Below are 18,839 nucleotides of genomic sequence, written 5' to 3' on the forward strand. Positions count from 1 at the left end.
CCCATCCCGTCCCACGGGCGGCGCGGGGCGGCGGCGCTCGGCTCCTCCCTCCCACGCCCAGCGGCGGCTCGGAGCGGCCGGTGGCGGCGGCGGCGGCGGCTCTGCGCATCACGGGCCACATCATCGCGGGGGCCGCCCGCTTCCGCGCCTGCTCAGTGGCGGCGGCGCTCACCTAGCGCGGAGCTGTCACCGCCGCCGGCTGCTCCCGCCCCGCCGCAGCGATGGAGCGCGGCCCCGCCGCGCTGCCGGCACCGCTCTCGCCCAGGTGAGGGGAGGGCGCGGCCCGAGGGGGCGGCGCGGGGAACGAGGGCAGCGGGGCCGGGCGGGCCGGAGACCTGCCGCCCTGGGCCGGGGCAGGCGGCGGGGGCCGCGGGCGGGAAAGTTTCCTGGCCAGTGGCGGAGCCCTCCGAGTGCCACGCCGGCCCGCCCCGATGCCGGGGTGCCCAGGGCGCCCAGGGCTGGGGGGCACTCGGTGCCGCCCTCCTCTCGCCCCGGCCGGCGCTCCCGGGGTGCCGCGGGGCTCGCCCTCCCCGTGCTGCGGGCTCCGACGCTCCCGCCCGCCCTTCTCCCACAGCCCGCAGCCGCCGGGCCGGTGTCCTGCGCCCGGAGCGCGGATGCTGCCGCGCGTTTGGCCGCCCGCGCCCCGGTACCCTGCGCTCCTCAGAGCCCCGCAGCGCCTTTCATCATGTGCGCGTAATTATGCACTGCTCCAGGTAGCCGGGACAATGAGCCTTTTCTTCGGTTTCTCTGTGTCTGCACAAGACCTCCCCAACATTCCCAGTAGCCCCTATTCCTTGGCACTCTTTACACCCGTATGTGCAGGCAGTTCTCTTCCCGTCTTTGCACCCATAAAAATGTGCCAGATGGTCACCGCAGATGCATTGCTAGACAAGCATGGAACCTCTACCTGAACAGCACGTGTACAGACTTCAACGACCATCTCTTTTTTGTTTATAAACGTTAATTAATGTGTAGTTAAGCGTAATTAACGTGTGATGGCACATTTATTCTCTTTCCATACTTTTCTGCCAAAACATAGAAGCATTTGTGATTTATTCTACTTTACTTTCTACTCTCTCGTTAATTCTCAGTTAACTTCAGGTTGTAGCTGTCTATTTCTCTAGTTTCCCTGAATGTTATAATTTCTGCTTCCCCTGGCCATTGTCCAGGATATAGTTGAGTGTCTTCTTCACTCACATTTGAATCTAGGTTATAGACCACACTACAGTATGTGAATCATATAAAATAAAATAATTGTTTAATCTTTAGGAAGAGTCCTGGCAATGTTTAGAATACATGCCTAGTTATCTTCACTTTACCAGTTTAGTAATGTGGGTAAAAAGATGAGAGCAGATTTTGGCATCATCCCTACATTTACTGCCCTAAAGAGATTGTGAAACTGGATCCATAAATACTGCAGTATACCTGGTAGATAATTCAGGAGGAAAGATAACAGTGTATCATTTTCTTTTCAAATACCTCTATGATATTATCCACAAAAACAATAGGAAGTCTGTATCCTAGTGCCTGAGTTAATAAGTAATTAATCTCTCCTTGATGATGACAGTAGAGACCTGTAATCAGGATCCCAAAGAGTAGTTAGGATTCATCCTGCTAAGTACTTATTTGTTACTTAATCTAGAGGACTGTATTAACTCTTACATTTCATATGTTCCCACCTGCTTTTGATGGGCTGAAAGATGTGATTTGCCTGCTATTTTTCATGCTGGTATTCCATTTGGGTCATTTTACAACCAACCACATTTCACAGCCTTGCTGCTGTGTTTTGACTCTGTTTTGGTCTTTTCTAGATGAGTTGCCTTAAAAGTGCAGAGTCAAACCAAGTCTTTTTCTCACAGCTGTTTTTCTCTTCCTTGGGGCCCAAATCGAAACTGCTGTGTTCAGGAAGTGGAATGCAGCAGTCTCAAACTTGTCTGAAAACTGAGCCTGAGGGTGGCAGGTCTTTCAGTGCCTTACTGTCAAGAAGGCATCTGGAAGTTCTTTAGTCTATTTTTTTGCTCTTGTTATTTGTTTCTTTTGCTGTTAATTTAACCAGCAACTGCCATACAATAAACACATTGTTAACCAGTTTACTGCATAATGCTTAAAAGTGGTATGTAATGGTCTTATATCTGCCTTGCATGCAACATTTGTTAATTTTCAGCATGTTTTGCAGCCTTTTCCACTCCACACTCAATATCTGGTAAGTAATCTTAGCCCAGTGTACCACGTTGGTTTCTGGATTCTTTGGAATGGTTGATGATAATACAGCTGGTTTACTCTCTGTAATGCTGAGGTGATATGATGCAGCATTCCCTTTCTACTGATATGCCCACTACACTGATATAAATGATTAGCCATGGCTGTGATAAGGGTGCCAGTGTGATACTGACACTTGTATGTATACGCAATGCAATAGTGGAGAAGGGGCCATGCAGATCCCTGTATCACCTGTATTTTGAACTTAAAGAATGCCACCAAAACCTCATTTTTCCAACTTTACAGAATCTCAGAATTGCTGAGGTCAGAAGGAATCTTGGAAAATTTTCTATTCAGCCACGTCTGCTTGGTGTAGGGTCAAGAAGAACAGGTTACTTGGGGCCATGTCCAGTTTGGTTTCAAATATCACCAAGGATGGAGTCTCCAGAACGTGTTTGAACCAGTGTTCAGCCACTGTCATGGTAAAAACCCCCAGCTTTTTCTTATGTTCAAATGCCATTCCCAGTGTTTCAATTTGTGCCTGCTACCTCTCATCCTTTCAGTGAGAAGAGTCTGGTTTCATCTCTGAAGACACAAAAAGAGTCTTTCATGCCAAGGAATAATCCAGCTTCATCTTTGCTTATTATGGCAAAATATTAAAGTTCAGTGTTTTGTTAGCATTTCATATTACTTCCCTGAATCCCTTTCCAAGGCTTGTTATTGTCCTGAGAAGCATTTCTCAGACAGGCATGTTTACACAATTGTATTTTATTGTGGACTGCCTAGAAGTGCAGTGTAGAAATTATTAATGCTTTAAAAGACCACCTGCAAAAAAATGTTGGCAACTTTTAGGAAAAACAGGTTTAGACTGTGGTGTGATTAGCTTTGGGTCCCATGAAAGCCCTCAGAATTATTTAGATAGATGTTATCTTTTGGTTTTGTTAGCCAAGCTCTGAAAGAAATCAGAAATTTCCCTAGACCTGAACTTTGGCTAGTATTTGTTTTAGCCTGTCATAATGTTTACTCTGCAGAAATTTCATGCTTGATTCTTCCTCCTTCCCCTTTTTTTGAAGGTTCTTAAAAGGTCACGATGATTTATTGTCTTCACGCTTTAAATGAATTGTTGGCAGTCTAATATCTATCTGATCAAATTTAGCTGTAGAATCCGGTCCCTTAATCCTGCTAATGCTAGATGTTCTTTAAACCAAGAGGAAGAATGGAAGAAACATTTTCTTTCCCATGCTCTTGAGAATAGCATTATAGATGGGTCTGGAACAATGTGGACAATTCTTTGGGCAATCTCTAGTGAAGAGAGTTCTTTGAGCTTCTTCCTGAGCAGTTTTATTTTTTTTTTTGTCATTTCATCTTTCTCAGCTGAAGCAAGCCAATCAAAGGTGAAGGATGGAAAAATATGATAATGATCAGGTGTTCACTTTCATAGCTGAAGTACCTGAGATTTTTCAAAAGCAGCTTTGCATTTCCAAAAGTCAGCATCTCTCCCATATTGTGGTCCTATTTTCTACAGCATTTATTTCTGTCTGTCCATCATGTACACTGTCTCCATGTGTATTTTTTAAGTTGCTGTGTGCACCAGTTGTATTAACTCTTATGGGTAAAATTGGCTTGCTCTCTTTTGGATTGCCAAGTGTTTCATTTCTCAGGAACACATCTTCAATGAATGGCAGGGTATTGCTGCATTTCTTATTTGTTTATGTTTACAGAACTATTTGTTTGTGTTTGTGTATACTTGCAGGACAGAGAGAGAGAAAGAGGTGGGTAGTACACAGTAATTGTTATGTGCTATAAAATATATGAAGGAAAGGAAGAAACTGTTATAAGTAGATACTTAGGAAACAATGAGGAAGAGGGAATTATTATTTTCATAGTTTGGGCATAGCTTATTATTTTGCCTATAGGGACAAAGACAGGGTGTCTTTCCAATTCATATGTACTATGCCTATGATAAATCTGAGGCTGCTTCCTGACTTCTCAAAGGATCTTTGTTTTTATATCTTTTTTTTTTTTTGTTGTTGGTTGTTTGTTTATTAGTACTTAATCTTTTTCTGTAACCTCCAGATTATGTGTAATGAAGCCAGAACCACTTATCTCCTCTTCCTACAGAGAATGGAAAAGAGATTTTTGAGATTTTAACTGCCTTTTCTTCATATTTACTTGAGTAGAGCTTGCTTTTTTAGCTCCCATATCTTTTCTAGACAACACAACAACATAAGCATTTTTCTTGTCAATGATAGAACTTCTTGGGAAGTTTTGCTGCATCCTGTAGGTACCAAAAAAACTCAGAAAATACAGCACTTATTAGCATCCTGTAACTTATGCTGAAAATATTGCACCAGATGACACATAGAAAATAACTTTTGTTGGAACAGGCGTTTAGAAATGAATAGTTACATTTAAAAGGGTTTTGAGTTATCTTCTCTCTGTATGCTCTGAAGGAACAATAACTCTTTCCTGTATATTATACTATACAATACTTTTCCAACCTAAACAATTTTATGGTTCTATGGTTTTCAGCTTATCTTCTTAAATTCTCATTTTCCAGCATTTATCACTGAGTTCACATTTTGTCATTCTAAGTCTTTGTGGTAGGAAAAACATAAATGGCTGTCATCCAAACTGCTTTGTACTATTTCAACTGCTAGCCATCCACACTAGCCTCTTCCTCCATTTGGAACTTGACCAAATAATTTTTCTGTTCCCCTTTTTTTTTACCTTTTAAGCACATTTTCTATTTGTTAATACTTTCTTATATTAAATGAAACCACAATCTTATCAAAGGATTTGTTTCTTAAAACCCACCAAAACATAAAAATTTAAAAGGAGAACAATCCATATGTTAAAAAATATACAGATAATTAACCCAAATATTTTTGGCCAGAGTTCCAGAGCAGTGAATAATTTCCATGAGTCACTACTGGTCTAGCACTCTGGTAATGTGACTGGAGGACATATGGGAGAAACTGCAATGAGAGCCAGACTCTGCCTTGCTAAAGCTGTCATAAAATTTTCTCAATGCATTTTCCTGGGAGTGAAATGAAATCCTTCATTTTCTTCTTCTCATTCTGGCTTTCTGTAGCACTTAACAGAGCACCATTTTGACCTGTGGTTAGAGCTGCTCCGGGATAGCAGCAAAAGTTGTTTTGTTATTCCTAATTAAAGTGTATGGAATCCAGAATTGAGGCCTAGGAGTTTTTTTTGCACTGAAATGGAAAGGTTCAATGAAGCACAATCTGCTACAGAGTGGCAAAAGATATTGCAGGAATCTTGGTTACTAAAATTCCTCTGTTGGTCTTGTGGAAAAAAGTTTGCTGTTTCTTGAAAAACTTAGCTTCTTTCTAGATCAAGCCATGACTTTCACTGTCATTTTTAAAATATTTGTTTCTTGGTCAGAGCTCCCTTGGATAAAGCAAATGGTAGAGGAAAAATCATCATGTCACTTCTTTTCACTCAAAAAACCCAAATCTAGTGTTGCACACGACAATCTAGTAGTTCTGTGAGCAGCAGGAATTTTGAAGTGGACTTGCTCTGGCCATACTGGAGTGAGTTATCCCAGCTAATGTTTGAAGACACCTAACAGCAAAGGCACAAACTTGGATCTCTTACTAGGCTATTAGTTGCTAAAAACTTTGACATCTCCAGTCCCTGTAAAGTCTATCTGAAATTGCTCTAGAAATACTGGATGACTTAAAAGCTTTGAAACAGAGGGAAGGGAAGTATAGGAATCATGACATAAAAAATATGATCATAGGAGGCTGAGTTTCTTAGGAAATGCAGATTAAAAGTCCTCCAGCTCTAAAATATTTTCATTTCCTGCAATCTGTAAAATATTTTCACAGTTTTTCATAGATACAAAGTCATGTGGAATTGTGTTATCCTACATCATGCTGTTGCAGTCTCCCTGACCATTGTTTCTCTGTTTATGCCGATCATTTACTTGTATTTATGGAGTTTAGTAATAAATACCAAAGTTAGCAAAGCTTTGAGTCAAATTAGAACTGTTCTTCTAGTAAACTGCTGCAATTATTACCACAACCTTAATCTTTATTACCATAAAGATTAAAGAAAGGGAAGGTAAAGTGGCTTCTGATGGAGGGAATGTGAAATGACTTGAGACTGTCAGTATATCATGGTTTAATTTACTACCATGATGGAAATGTCAAAGTAGAAACAACCTCACCTTAAATCACGGCAAACAGAAAAGAGAAAAGATTGTGATCTGAAAAATTAAACCAATATCTTCTGTATTCTGTAGAGTTAAAATATTTTAGGAGTTAATATATACTTTCTACTTTTTTTTTTCAGATCTGGTCTTGCTTATGGAATTGTTGAAGATTTGAGAGCAATGAGAAAACACTTTTGCTTGCAAAAAAGGAACATTTTGGTCCACATGTAAGTGTGGCACTCGGTGACTCAACTGCAAGATTTCTTGGCTGACATCTGAAGAACAAAGTGCTTTCCAACCTGTACTTCTGTAGCACTATGACTAACTGTAAAGGCAGATCTACGATCTCCAAAACAAATAGCAAAGTCCATGACAGAGAAGGCTTTGTAAACTGGACCATAAATCTTAATACAGTTCAGTCTGATAAATTTTTGAGACTGCTTTTAAGTATGGTTCCTGTTGTTTACCAAATAAACCAAGAGGAAAGACACAAAAAGGTGAATGGTGTCTGGCAAGATGGATTGCAACCAGCAGGACACAATTTTAATGTCAGGTCCGAGCAACACACAGAGTACCATCACTTCTCAGAAGCAAGCTTTCATGGTAGCAATGGACACAGCCCATCCAGCTGTAGCCCTAAATATGATGATTTTACCAGTTACAATTACTGTGATGGAATGGACACTTCAGAAACAGATGCCATGTTGCAGGATGACACTCTCTCTAGTGATAGTAATGAGGATATCATTGTGGAAGGAAGTAGAAAACAACCCAAAGAATCGAGTAGTATTATGGCACTGCAGATACTTGTACCTTTTTTGCTAGCAGGGTTTGGAACTGTTTCTGCTGGCATGGTTTTGGATATTGTACAGGTTGGTATTTGCTTTGGAAGACTTTTTTAGCAGGTAGTCTGTGAGGTTCTGTAGTTCTAAGATGTGGCATTGTAGATGTCTGCAATATTGAGATGTAATTAGGTCTGTGTGTGGTTCTGCTACTATGAACTTATTAAAAAAGTTTGAAATAACCACAATATTTAAACAGAAATGCAATACAGAAATTGATCTGTGTGGTTTTCCCCCCTTTTGTTTGGTTTTGCTTTGTTCAGATTTAGGAATTTCTTTAGCTACATTTAAAGAGTTTACAATGGTAATTAAAATAGGAGGAAGATGTGACAATCTTTGTCACTCAAAATCTTGAGAAAGTAAAGGAAGCTTGGAATTCAATCAGTTGCAATGGAAAGAGACTTTGTTACCTCAAAAAAAAAAAAAAAAAAAGGAAAATAAAATTTAACATACAAACTTAGTGCTTCCTTGGGCTGTTTGACACCAGTCTGGTGCTTTGTTCATGTACATCTTACCAATTTATTCTTTGTAAAGATGCTTATATTGAATCCTTTTATTTTCAATAAAATAATAATTTAAATTATTGCAAATCCCTGAATAAAAAGACAATTTGCAGGTTTGTTAGTTTAGTCAGAGTTGGTAAATGATGACAAATTAAATACCTGGGTTGACAAGACATACAAAGTAGCATAGCACTTCAGTGCTGAGAACTTGGTGCACAAAAAGTGAAAAGAGTTCTTTAAAAAAATCTGGGTTTTGGAAAGGTGTGCTCTTGTAAATTTCACACTTAGATGTAAAAGAAAAAAGACAAGCTTTTTTTACTTACAGGCTCTGTTCATATAACAATTAATTCCTTGCTCATTTTATGTGAGGTTTCTACACAGACGGAAAGGAAAATATGAAAATATTATTGAAAATTAAGAGCAGAATTCAAGAGCAGTCGTAGTATCTATTTTAAATCATAGACTATTTTAAATCATGAAAAACAAATACTTCAAATTAATGACCTTTTTTTTTAACTATGTTTGTTTTAAGGCCAGGTTTTGTATCTCTTGCTTATAGTCTTCTCATCTTTGAAGTAGTAATATGCAGTCATAAATCTGTTTTATCTAAATAGGTAACAGTTCTGACTTCAGACTTTTAGGTCTAATACAAAAATATTAAATTTTTTAGAGGGTGAATTTATGATTTACAGATTTTTTTTAATAGTTTGTGGATGGTCTAAAGAGAATCTTTCAATTAAATGTTTCCCATTGTGTCCTTTGTATAGCACTGGGATGTGTTCAAGAATGTTACTGAAGTCTTTATCTTGGTTCCTGCACTTCTTGGTCTCAAAGGAAATTTGGAAATGACCTTGGCATCCAGGCTGTCAACTGCTGTAAGTAACTTTCTCTTCACTCTTCAGATACATGTTTAAAACATTTCAAAAAGGAAACAAATCTTTGAGACACAAGTGTTTTATGTTTATGGATACATCTGGCTGTTACGGGGCAGTTTAAATCTGTTATTAAGTAAGCAAAGTTAAAAAGGTGACTCTTCTTTCCACACATCAAAATTTCACTTCTAAAGTTTCTTACAGCTCATCATTCAGAACAGATGAAGCAGATTTTTGAGATTTACAGGTGTGTTGTGTAAGGTTGAGAGATCTCTTTGACCTTGAGGGATTTTGAATAGGCTAAAAAAATGTTTGTTTTAGACACAATTTTTTTAAAGACCATTAGTGTGGCACCAAAATAAAGCATTGGTAACACTGATATTCCAGACCTCTGTTGATTAAACTGCAAGAATTTTTTTTTTTTTAGCTTTCTGGCAAAACAAATTTGTTTATTTTTGTTGTGGTGAGGTTGTTTTGGGGTGTTTTTTTTTTTTTGTGTCTGCTTATTTTTTGTGTGTGCCAACACTGTAATGTAACATAACTAGGTTGTTGTTTTTTTTTTTTTTTTTCCTGTGTGTTCTTTCTCATTTATTTGTTATAGTTGGTTTTTACATTTCAGGGGATGTTATATCTCTTAATTTTTCCGGTCTAAGTAAGCCAGATTGCTTTCCTGTATATCTTTTGTGTGTGTGTGTGAATAACTAGTGATTAGATCAGTCTAATAATGTGGCTGGGCTGTTTCTGGTAGCTGCACTGGGTATCTCTCTAAGACTGCCTAATGCAGTGCTTCTGTTCTCCAGCAAGGCCCCCACTCTCTGCCTCTTCCTACTTGAATGAATTTTTCTACTCCATGTCTGGTCAAAGGTGTACATAACTCCAGATGAGATTTTACTGTGTCTTTCTAGAATATTGCTCTTGAAACTTTCTAGGGTTTTATGTACTTTCTTGCCTAGAAGGGTCAGGTTTAGACCTCTCAGTTGCTTTGTGATCAGTGGCTGTGCCCTATTATTTATGCTTTTGTTCATTTCCAGCTGTCATTCCCATCTTCTGGCAGAAATACTATTAGTCCATAAGTGCATGACCTTGCATTTCTACTGTTGAATTTTATCAGCAGTTTTTGCTGCTGTTACCCTCATGGACATTCAGTTTTTGTATTGTATTATGATGCTTTGTATTGACAAGGTCTCCCAGTGTTCTGCCATTAATAAATGTCATTGCCACATTCTATTGAGCTGTTGCCTGAATGCACACTGTGATGGACATAGCCTTGGCAGTCCTGTGAAGGTTTGCGTGTGTCATGCCCATTACAGAAATTGATTACTTTCACACATAAGGATTGACATGTTCTATTGTATCTTTATCAACATCATCCTTAGTAATTCAATCTTCTTTTATTTTATTGTTCTTACTTTTCTGAGAATTCTTCCTGTTTCTTAACAGTATTTTGTGTTTAAACCTTACTACCTTTACTGTCAGGCATGAATGCTTTTGTCTATTACTTTACCTTCTGGTTTTTGTTGGCCTGTTGCTTAATTTGTTTCTGACTGGCACAGTTTGTGGCCTGAGTAGTAAAAATGCTTGTAGAAGATAAGAACAGTATACATCATTCATTATCAAGGGTATGCTAACAAGATTATATTTAAGTTTTATATGCTAAAGAAAAAACCCTAAAAAACCCAAACAAATAAGTAAAACCCCAAACCAAAGCTGTGGAAATGTGTTACAGATGATGGCTTACTGCTAGACCTGTAATTTACATGCCAGTTCTCTCAGAAAGAGGTGATTCTGACTTTTGCATTCTTCCCATTGATTCATTGACCCCTACTCACTTTAGCCACCCAATCTTTGGTTCTGTCATCCTCACCCTAGGTGAGAACAGAAGGAGAACATTAATTCAGAGTATATCTACACAGTTATTTAGAACCCACTTGTCTGATTAATCTTCCCCTCTCTGGCCTACAATTGCACTATCTGGCTCCCCAGCAGACACCTGTCTTTAAGTAAAAGCAAGACTGTTTCCCTGTGACCAGCTTTACCTTTTGAGGAGGAAATTTCTGACATGAATTCAACACTGGAGTTAATTGATGTCCTGCTTGCTCACTTAGCTTATTATTGCATCTGAATTTGTAGACATGTCTGTGCTCTTGGGGCTGTAAACTAATTATCTTTACTTCATTGTTAATTTGTGGTCAGCCAAAAAGTAGTGTCTTAGCAAGTTTCTTATCCAAAGTACATCAGTTTCAAGCGTTGTCTGGTCACTTTCCTTCAACTTGTTGCCCAAATTTCTCCTTTAGCTGCATCTTACTGATCACTCACAATTTCCCATCCACTTAGGAATCAGTTATTTCACTAAATCTGTCTCAAGACTGTGTTTTTGATCTGTCTCAGGGCAGACAGAAACTTGTACTTCCCTTTGGTGTTAGTTTAAACTCTCCATACCCTGGCAATCTTACAGCCTACTGTTTCTAAAACATTATTTTTATCCTACCAGAAGTTACTTCATATATGGGATACAGACAGCAAAGAGCAAAAAGGTGCTTTTTGAGTTCTGCCTCTGTAAGCCCTCCTCCCCCTGCCCAGTGCTGTGCTGGCATAACTGCGGGAGGTGCACATAGGTCAACTGCCCATTCAAGCAGAATATTTGTATTGTGTTTTGCCTCCTTCAGTTCTTCAGCTTTGTTCTGTTCTTTGGGTCATTCTCATTGCCTCAATTCACACTGCTGTCTCTTCCCTCGACTCATTTTTCATTTTTAAAGAGCAACAATAGCAAAAAAAACCCAAAGAAATGACACACCACCATCACCAAAACACCAGTTATTCAGTCATTTCTGTAAATTTGTGCAGACTCTTGTTCAGACGGTGTGTTCTCGTTGTTAAGCATTAGCAGTATGACTTTACAAACCTGTTGTTTAGGTCCATCTATTTCACAGTATTACACTAAACTTGAACTCGGTTTATAGAAATCTGCAGCTGCAAGGAGTGGTCCCGCTCTTTCTCCCTTCCAAACCCTGAGAGCACTTGTGCAAGGTTACATGGGTGGATGGGAGGGATCAGATCATTTTATAGCAGATGACCCTTTTTCACTCCCTGAATAAAAATGTTTTCCATCAAATCAGCAAAATTTTGGTGCCATAAACTCACTCATGGAGCTGGTTCAAGAAAAAAAATGTGAATATGTAGGTGACAGTAGGAGAAAGAAGAGCTGTGGCATTTGGCAGGAGCTCATCTTTAGGATTAAGCATTTTGCAAGATTACATTTTTTAACAGAGATTTTTGGGATACTTTTCCAAAACTTTTTCAAAGGAGAGAAGAAGTGAAACTCTCCACAGCCTGCCATTTTGTTAATTTAGTATATATATATATTTAAGAAGGATGCAATGGAGATTCTTATCAGCAGTTCCTGAAACAACTGCTGTACTATTTAAACTTACTGGACATATCTGCAAACCTTCACTGTAGTTTGAACATTATAAAATATTTATAGTGTGATTGAGATAAAGTGCCTCATTATATTTCTGTTTTTAAATTAGCATTTCTTTTAATACTTTGTTCCTTTCAATCCTATTATCACAAAATAGAAAAGAAATTGAATTGAAATCTTCTGAATAGGAATTACCAAAAGATGAAAAATATGTGCATGAAGTCTTTCTATTTTTTGAGAATTATGTTATCTAAGAAATTAGTATTGTATAGGAAAAGCCACTAAAATTTATGCTCAACATGTAAAAAAATGTTCTGTTATCTCAAAACTGAAGTTATTTTAACCACAGTCATACTGCAGTGGTTTGTATTGTTCATCAGATCTTGTCCTCTAACTCAAAAAAAACCAAAAGTAGGAAATACATTATATAAGGGTGTGTATGTACTTTTAAATTTCTTGGAAGAATTTATTTGCTATCTTTCAGCTACTACCTTAATACTGGACTTACGTCTTTTATAGCATCAGAAATCTCTAGCTGTACTGTATAAATGAAAGGTCAGAATGCTAAACAGTATTAGATTCTAGCATTTCTTATTTTCAGAGTTTAAGCAGCACAGAAACAAGCTCAATCTAAAGGGATCTTCCAGCCACTGATCTAATCACTGTTGGTGCTTGGACATTCCAGGAATGTAAGGTGGCTTTTATATCTTGCAGAGCAAGCTAATGTTAAACAAGTTACTACGTAAAACTGCATCAAATTTAGCTGCTTTTGGAAGGATACTGTAAGTGTGATTTAATATCAAAAGCAATGCTTGACTTTTAAAATATATATCTTGTTTTTAATTCAAGTGTTTCATTTTATTAGCTGAAGTATTCCTGGGTATTTTCAAGTAATACCATTTTAACCCCAAATGTTTTTGATTCTGATTTTGATAGGTAAATATTGGAAAAATGGATTCTCCCATTGAGAAATGGAACCTAATAATTGGCAATTTGGCCTTAAAACAGGTAAATATAATGAGTTTATTGGGTTTATTCTTGTGAATGAAGTTACTGAAAAACTTAAATCACAAACAGTGATAAGTATGGAGATAAACAGTGTTAATGGGAAAGTAGCCCTACTACACTGGCTCTTCTCCAAAACAATATGAGCTTATATTTATTAGAAGGAGAAGTAAAGTATTATTTGTGACTGTGCCAAGGGTATTTCCTTTATAAATTTTCCTGAGAAAGGATCTGAGGGTGATCAGAAACAAATTTAATTTTGGAAAAACCCTTTGAATTTGACCTTTCAAATGTTTCTAGTACTGTATTTGCACTGGATTCAATGTTTAAAGGAAGTGTGGGATAGAGCTCTTGGATAATAAACAATACTTTAGATAGCTGGTTCATTTGAGGAAAGAAGTGACTGCTCTCCAAAGCATTTCTTGAGAGCTATTTCTTATTCATAAGTTATAATATAACATTCCTAAAGCGCAGGTGAAATATTTATGTTGTGACTTCCCTACTTTAAGTGGTTTAGAAGCTTCTTTAGGCATTGGCTTCTTGTAAATCCTGAGCTCCTCTCCCTGATTTCACTTTTGCTATTCTGGAGTCTGTTAAATGCTGGTAAAGCCTCTTCTGCTGGCCTGAGATTTTTCTTCTTAATCATCCAAGGTTGTGATCCTCTTTACAAAATAGATGAGCATGCTCCTGCTGTATCTGGCATGTTAATGTAGATAGGAGAAAAGGCTAGCAGAAAATGATTCTGTGTTCCTCCTAAGTCCATCAATTATTTTATGAATTCACTTTCTTTTCCAGGTTCAGGCAACAGTAGTTGGTTTTCTGGCAGCAGTGGCAGCAGTAATATTGGGCTGGATTCCAGAGGGCAAATACCGCTTTGATCATTCAGTCCTCTTGTGTTCTAGCAGTGTAGCAACTGCCTTCATAGCTTCTCTTTTGCAAGGTAAAGGGGGTGCATGTGTTACTTTGTGCAGTTATTTGTTTTTCTGTGGATGCAGACTGTGTCTTATGTTGCTATTCCTTTACAATTGCAATCCGGTGAGGTACAGCACATCTGAAAACCAGCTGAGGATAAGATGCCCTTTTGGAATTTCCATATAGGTGGGCATATATTGCATTCCTCTCCTGTCATAGTCTTCACAAAGCTTTTGATTTGCATGACCTCCTGAGCATGTCTAAACAAAAAATTTGGGTCTTGAGACTTCACCTACTATCATGCGGAACTTCTCCCCCTGCCTTCTGTATTCATTAATGTACAAAATATATTCTTAGTACTAAGCAGGTAAAACTTGTTTATAATGACACTCAAGTGATCCTGGATGTTAGCTTAACTGAATTCAAAGTTCCAGGTTGCCCATGCTGCTTGTGTGTAACTTTGTGCTCTGCTTTGTGGCTGAAGTGAACAATTTGGCTCATTATTTGAAGGGTTTGGACCAAGTTCAGGTCCAGCTCTACAAACAGTGCCAGTGTCTGTCTGGAGCAATATGGCATGATGAATTTAATTCTCTTCCTAATTGTCAGGAAACATTTAACCATAAAATATTGTACTTAATGGATGTGAAGGGGAGGAGAAAAGTACCTCTACTTGTGACATGTTCTTACTGAAAATACATGATCAGTGGTCTTAAGAATAGTAAGTCAAGTAAAATGGGTAACTTCCTTGTTTTACTGCTTTGCTATGCTTACTATGTGAAAATTGCAAAATTGTTAAAGTTTTGCATGGAATTAAGAGCACACATTTTTCGTGACTAGAAGGCCAATGAGTTTGATCATGTGCAGAATTAAGGGCAGCAACAGAACAGTGGAACAGGAGTGCATTTTTTACATTTCTTATGTATGACTTGGACATGAAGAGAAACTTTGTGGTGATGGGCCAGCACAGGAAATTACTTTCTAAGCTTCATCCTCCTACATGTGAAATAGGTGCTTTTGAAAGATTGTGATCCTACAGGATCATTCCAGATCATTCCAGTTCTTTCTTTAGTGAATTTCCTGGTGTATATAACTCCTTAGGCTGTAACTTCATATAACTGTTTTAACTCCTTATAACTCCTTAAACTCTTCAGTTTCTCTGAAAGTGAACTCCTAATGTAGCATACCATACATAATATAACATAAAGGATAGCATATAGTTCTTATATGTAATATCTGATGGTTCTTTTATATATATAAATACATATGTATATAAGATATATGAATAAGATATAAGATATAAGAATATATTTATCTTATATATATTCATATATATTCTTATATATAGTATCTTGAGGTTCTTATATATAATATCTGATGAGAGGGAAGTTACACAGGTTGTGCCAAGACTGTTTGTAACAATGCAATTTTTTTTTGTAGCCACTTGCATTTTGCAGGGGGATTACTCTTCAAAAGTTAGTGTCGATGTTTATAGGAAAAAATAAAAATTAACACCTCTAATTAGTTTTTTCAAGTGTGTAGCAAGTAATATCTTTTATATGTTGTCTTGGGTTTAATTTATTATGTAGCTTCTTGGTGTTTGGTGTTAACTCCGTGTTAGTCCTGTGCAGTATCAGATGTCAAAGTATTTAATCTTATGTTGTTTTCAGCCTAGGTGGATTAAAATTCAGTCAGGTGAAGTTACCAGGGTTGGAAAAGAATACACTTCATATTTTTTTCTTCAGGAAATAGCTGCTTACAATTTCAATAGTGCTAATTCTAGTCATAAGCAAAGTAGTTTATTATACAGATGGTTTTTGGGGTTTTTTTTTGTGCATGCTTACTGTGTTTTCTTAAAATGTATGTGTCCACTTTTTAAAATGGCTAAAACTTAAAACCACAGTCATCAATCAGGTGGGAAGACCAATAATCCTGGGAAAAAAAAAACACTGACTTCTTATTTATTAAGTTTGAAATTGTCATAATCTTGGAATTTTCTGTGGAATTGCAACGGTGGATACAGTTACTGTACTGTCTTTGTGGAATTTAGGAGTGATAATGGTTGGAGTTATTGTTGGATCTAAGAAGACTGGTATTAATCCTGACAACGTTGCCACTCCTATAGCAGCAAGTTTTGGAGATCTCATTACCCTTGCCATACTAGCATGGATAAGTCAGGGTCTGTACACTTGCCTTGGTAAGTTGCTTTTAAATGTAGGAACCTTTTTTGGGTTAGGAGGATGGGGAGAAAGCTGGGAGGGAGAGGTTCAGCAAACCTTTTAGTCTGACTTCCTTTTTTGTCAAAATTTATACCATTAAATGGTAAATCATAGAGTGCCATGATTTTTTTTTCCTTTTTTTTTTTTAATAAATCATAGAAGTCACTAACTTGAACTTTGGCACAATCTAGGAATATTTGAAGGACTTTGACAATATCACAGGCAACCTACATGCGAAATACAAACCATAATAATGAAGAAACAAATAATGTGAAAACATTTCCTCAGAGTGGGAAAAGAATGTTAAGAGCCTTATTCAAAATGAAATCATTGCTGCAACTAACTCATTCCATAGAAACTATTACAAGTTTATTGTGTTTTAAAAGACATAATTGTAGGCAATTATAGTGTAATATACCACTGATAAAATACTGTGTTATCCATAACTTACCAGAGATGCTGTTATCATCACATACAGTCTTTACAGCTCATTGTTCAAACTTTTCATATGGAAGTATTACAACATCAGCCAGAAAAAGTATCTAATAAGACTCAAGCTACTGTGGTGTGACTTGCAGTTGTTTTTTCAGTGTTTGGTTTTGCATGTTTAGAAAGCATTGTCATGATGCCAACTTAAATGTATCAGTGTGAAAGAAGTATTTTTTAATATTTTCTGTATTTTTGTTAAAACTTAAATAGTATTTTTATTTAATTACTATACTTAAATCCTTCATATTGTATTCTAATAATTGTATCAAATACTTCTTTTAAATGCTTATTTTAAGGAAATTTGTAAATTTACAGTGAAAATTGATAAAGATATTTTTTAACATCTCTTCTTTCTTTTCTTCTGATGAGAAAAACTCCTATTACATGCTATTCCTGTTAATCTATCAATCTAAACAAAAAACACTCAACCCCCCCCAGGAAGATGGATAAAGAAACTTGGACTTTTTTTCTTCCTTTGACACATTTCCAGAAATTTATGTTTTTAGATACAGGTGTTCTAATATGTCTCAGAGGAATAAAAAAAGAAGTGGGTACAGTCTGAACTGATCCTTTGCTGCCTTTATAGCTGTCATGACCACTCAAATTTTGCTCTCCCACTTCAGCTGGAAAGCAGATCCCACACGTGTAGGGGTAAGAATCAGTATGCTTCCAAGAGTCCCAATTTTCTGTCTATAATGTCTTCTGGAAATACTTCTCTTTTGGTGAAGTATGTAATTATCTAATTACCACTAACATGACTCATTCTGCTCGCTCTGTTTTTTTTAATGTGTTTGTATTTCTTTGGTTTTGGAAACAAGAGAGTCTTTCTAAAGAAAGAACATGCCATGAAGCCCTTGGAAATAGACAGTCTCCAAGATGCATGTGTTTGAACTACGAAATAGTAACAGGGAATAAAAATATGGAGCACCTTCAGCTCAGGGGAGGTAGATCAAGCTGTGAATGGCAGGCAAGAGGCATTCAGAGAATGATTAGGCAACAGGTTAAAAAAAAGTTAAAGAAACTTTTTTACACAATACATGAATGGGATGTGAAACTTACTGCTGTGATCTATTAAGAGGACCAAAGTGATTTTAGAAAACTTTGGATAAAGCAGTCAGAGAGGAACCCTTTGAGGAACATTGACCAGACAGATGCAGAGACATGAAAGATGGAATCCCTGATGCAAACCACAGCATGCTGAAAGAAGCATCACTCTAAACCTGTCATTTTCCTTTTCTTTTCTCCATAATTGAACTGTTGACCATAGTCTGACAAAGGATACTGGGCTAGATGAGAACTGTGCCTCATCCAGTACAGATATTCTTATGTTCTTTCTACTTTTTGTTGTTTCCCTGCTTTCTCAATGCTAAAATAAGAAGCCCAATGGGAATGTTAAAAAGAAATCTGCAGTTTATAGGGTAGTAATGAAACTGATGGGATTCACTTCTGAGCTGTGTTCAGAATTAACTATTTTCCCCTGTGATTTATTAGCCTAACTAACGAAATGGTCTGAAACAAAATAAGTTTCTGGCTGCTCTCTGCAAGGGATGAGTTGTTTTCTGACAACGAGACTGAAAGGATGGAAATTATTTGTGTACAAGCTTTATCTTTGTCTGTAACAGAGGTGTACAGCCTTTGGGTTGATACAGTACTTTATGGCATACCCTGAAGAGACAGGGGAAAGGATTTTTAATTAGGCCAGGGCCAAATGAAACACCTTGTTTGGCCACCATCATATATATAATTTATTAAAGATTCATCTGTCAAAGTTATCAAACATGGGGATTTAAATAGTGAAGGCTTAACAGTTCTTAACAGCTCCCTAAAAAGAGCTGTCTGTGTATCCTTGTTAAATAGCTGGGCGAAAGCACTAGAGGGCTCCCCAGGACCGGCACTGGGACCTGGCACACTCCCTCCAACAGAGCACAAGAAGTGCTCTGGAATAGGAGCAGTCAGTCAATTAAATGTAGAGGTCTTTGTTGGCTATTATTTGTCAGTAGTGATTTGGAAACTTCTTTAAAGCTTTCTGTTTTTCTCACAGAATATGCATTTAGTTCCCATATATGTTTGATCCAGGCTGAGAAGACAAATTGTGTGATTCACATTATTGTTTTCAGGTTCTTAGCAATTGTTTTGAAGCACTAGATTTCCAGTTTACCTCTAATTTCTACTAAAAGCTGCATTATTTGAGCAAGATGCC

General features: G+C 37.5%; 1 protein-coding gene across 2 annotated transcripts in view; it reads left to right on the top strand.

Annotated features, from left to right (window-relative positions):
• The first annotated feature begins 204 nt into the window (after positions 1-204).
• Positions 205-18,839, top strand: part of SLC41A2 (solute carrier family 41 member 2) — a 44,230-nt gene continuing 25,595 nt past the window's right edge. Inside the window, exons 1-6 of one of the 2 annotated variants that reach the window (XM_053943931.1) lie at positions 205-265; positions 6,520-7,251; positions 8,492-8,599; positions 12,954-13,025; positions 13,818-13,962; positions 15,982-16,128. In XM_053943931.1, the coding sequence (XP_053799906.1) occupies positions 6,697-7,251; positions 8,492-8,599; positions 12,954-13,025; positions 13,818-13,962; positions 15,982-16,128 (1,027 nt within the window). In that variant the 5' untranslated portion in view covers positions 205-265; positions 6,520-6,696. Of the gene's footprint in view, positions 266-6,519; positions 7,252-8,491; positions 8,600-12,953; positions 13,026-13,817; positions 13,963-15,981; positions 16,129-18,839 lie in introns of those variants that run through there. The other variant, XM_053943932.1, reaches the window with a different exon arrangement.

The sequence above is a fragment of the Vidua chalybeata genome, chromosome 5 (genome assembly GCF_026979565.1).
Source record: "Vidua chalybeata isolate OUT-0048 chromosome 5, bVidCha1 merged haplotype, whole genome shotgun sequence".
Classification (NCBI taxonomy): Eukaryota; Metazoa; Chordata; class Aves; order Passeriformes; family Viduidae; genus Vidua; species Vidua chalybeata.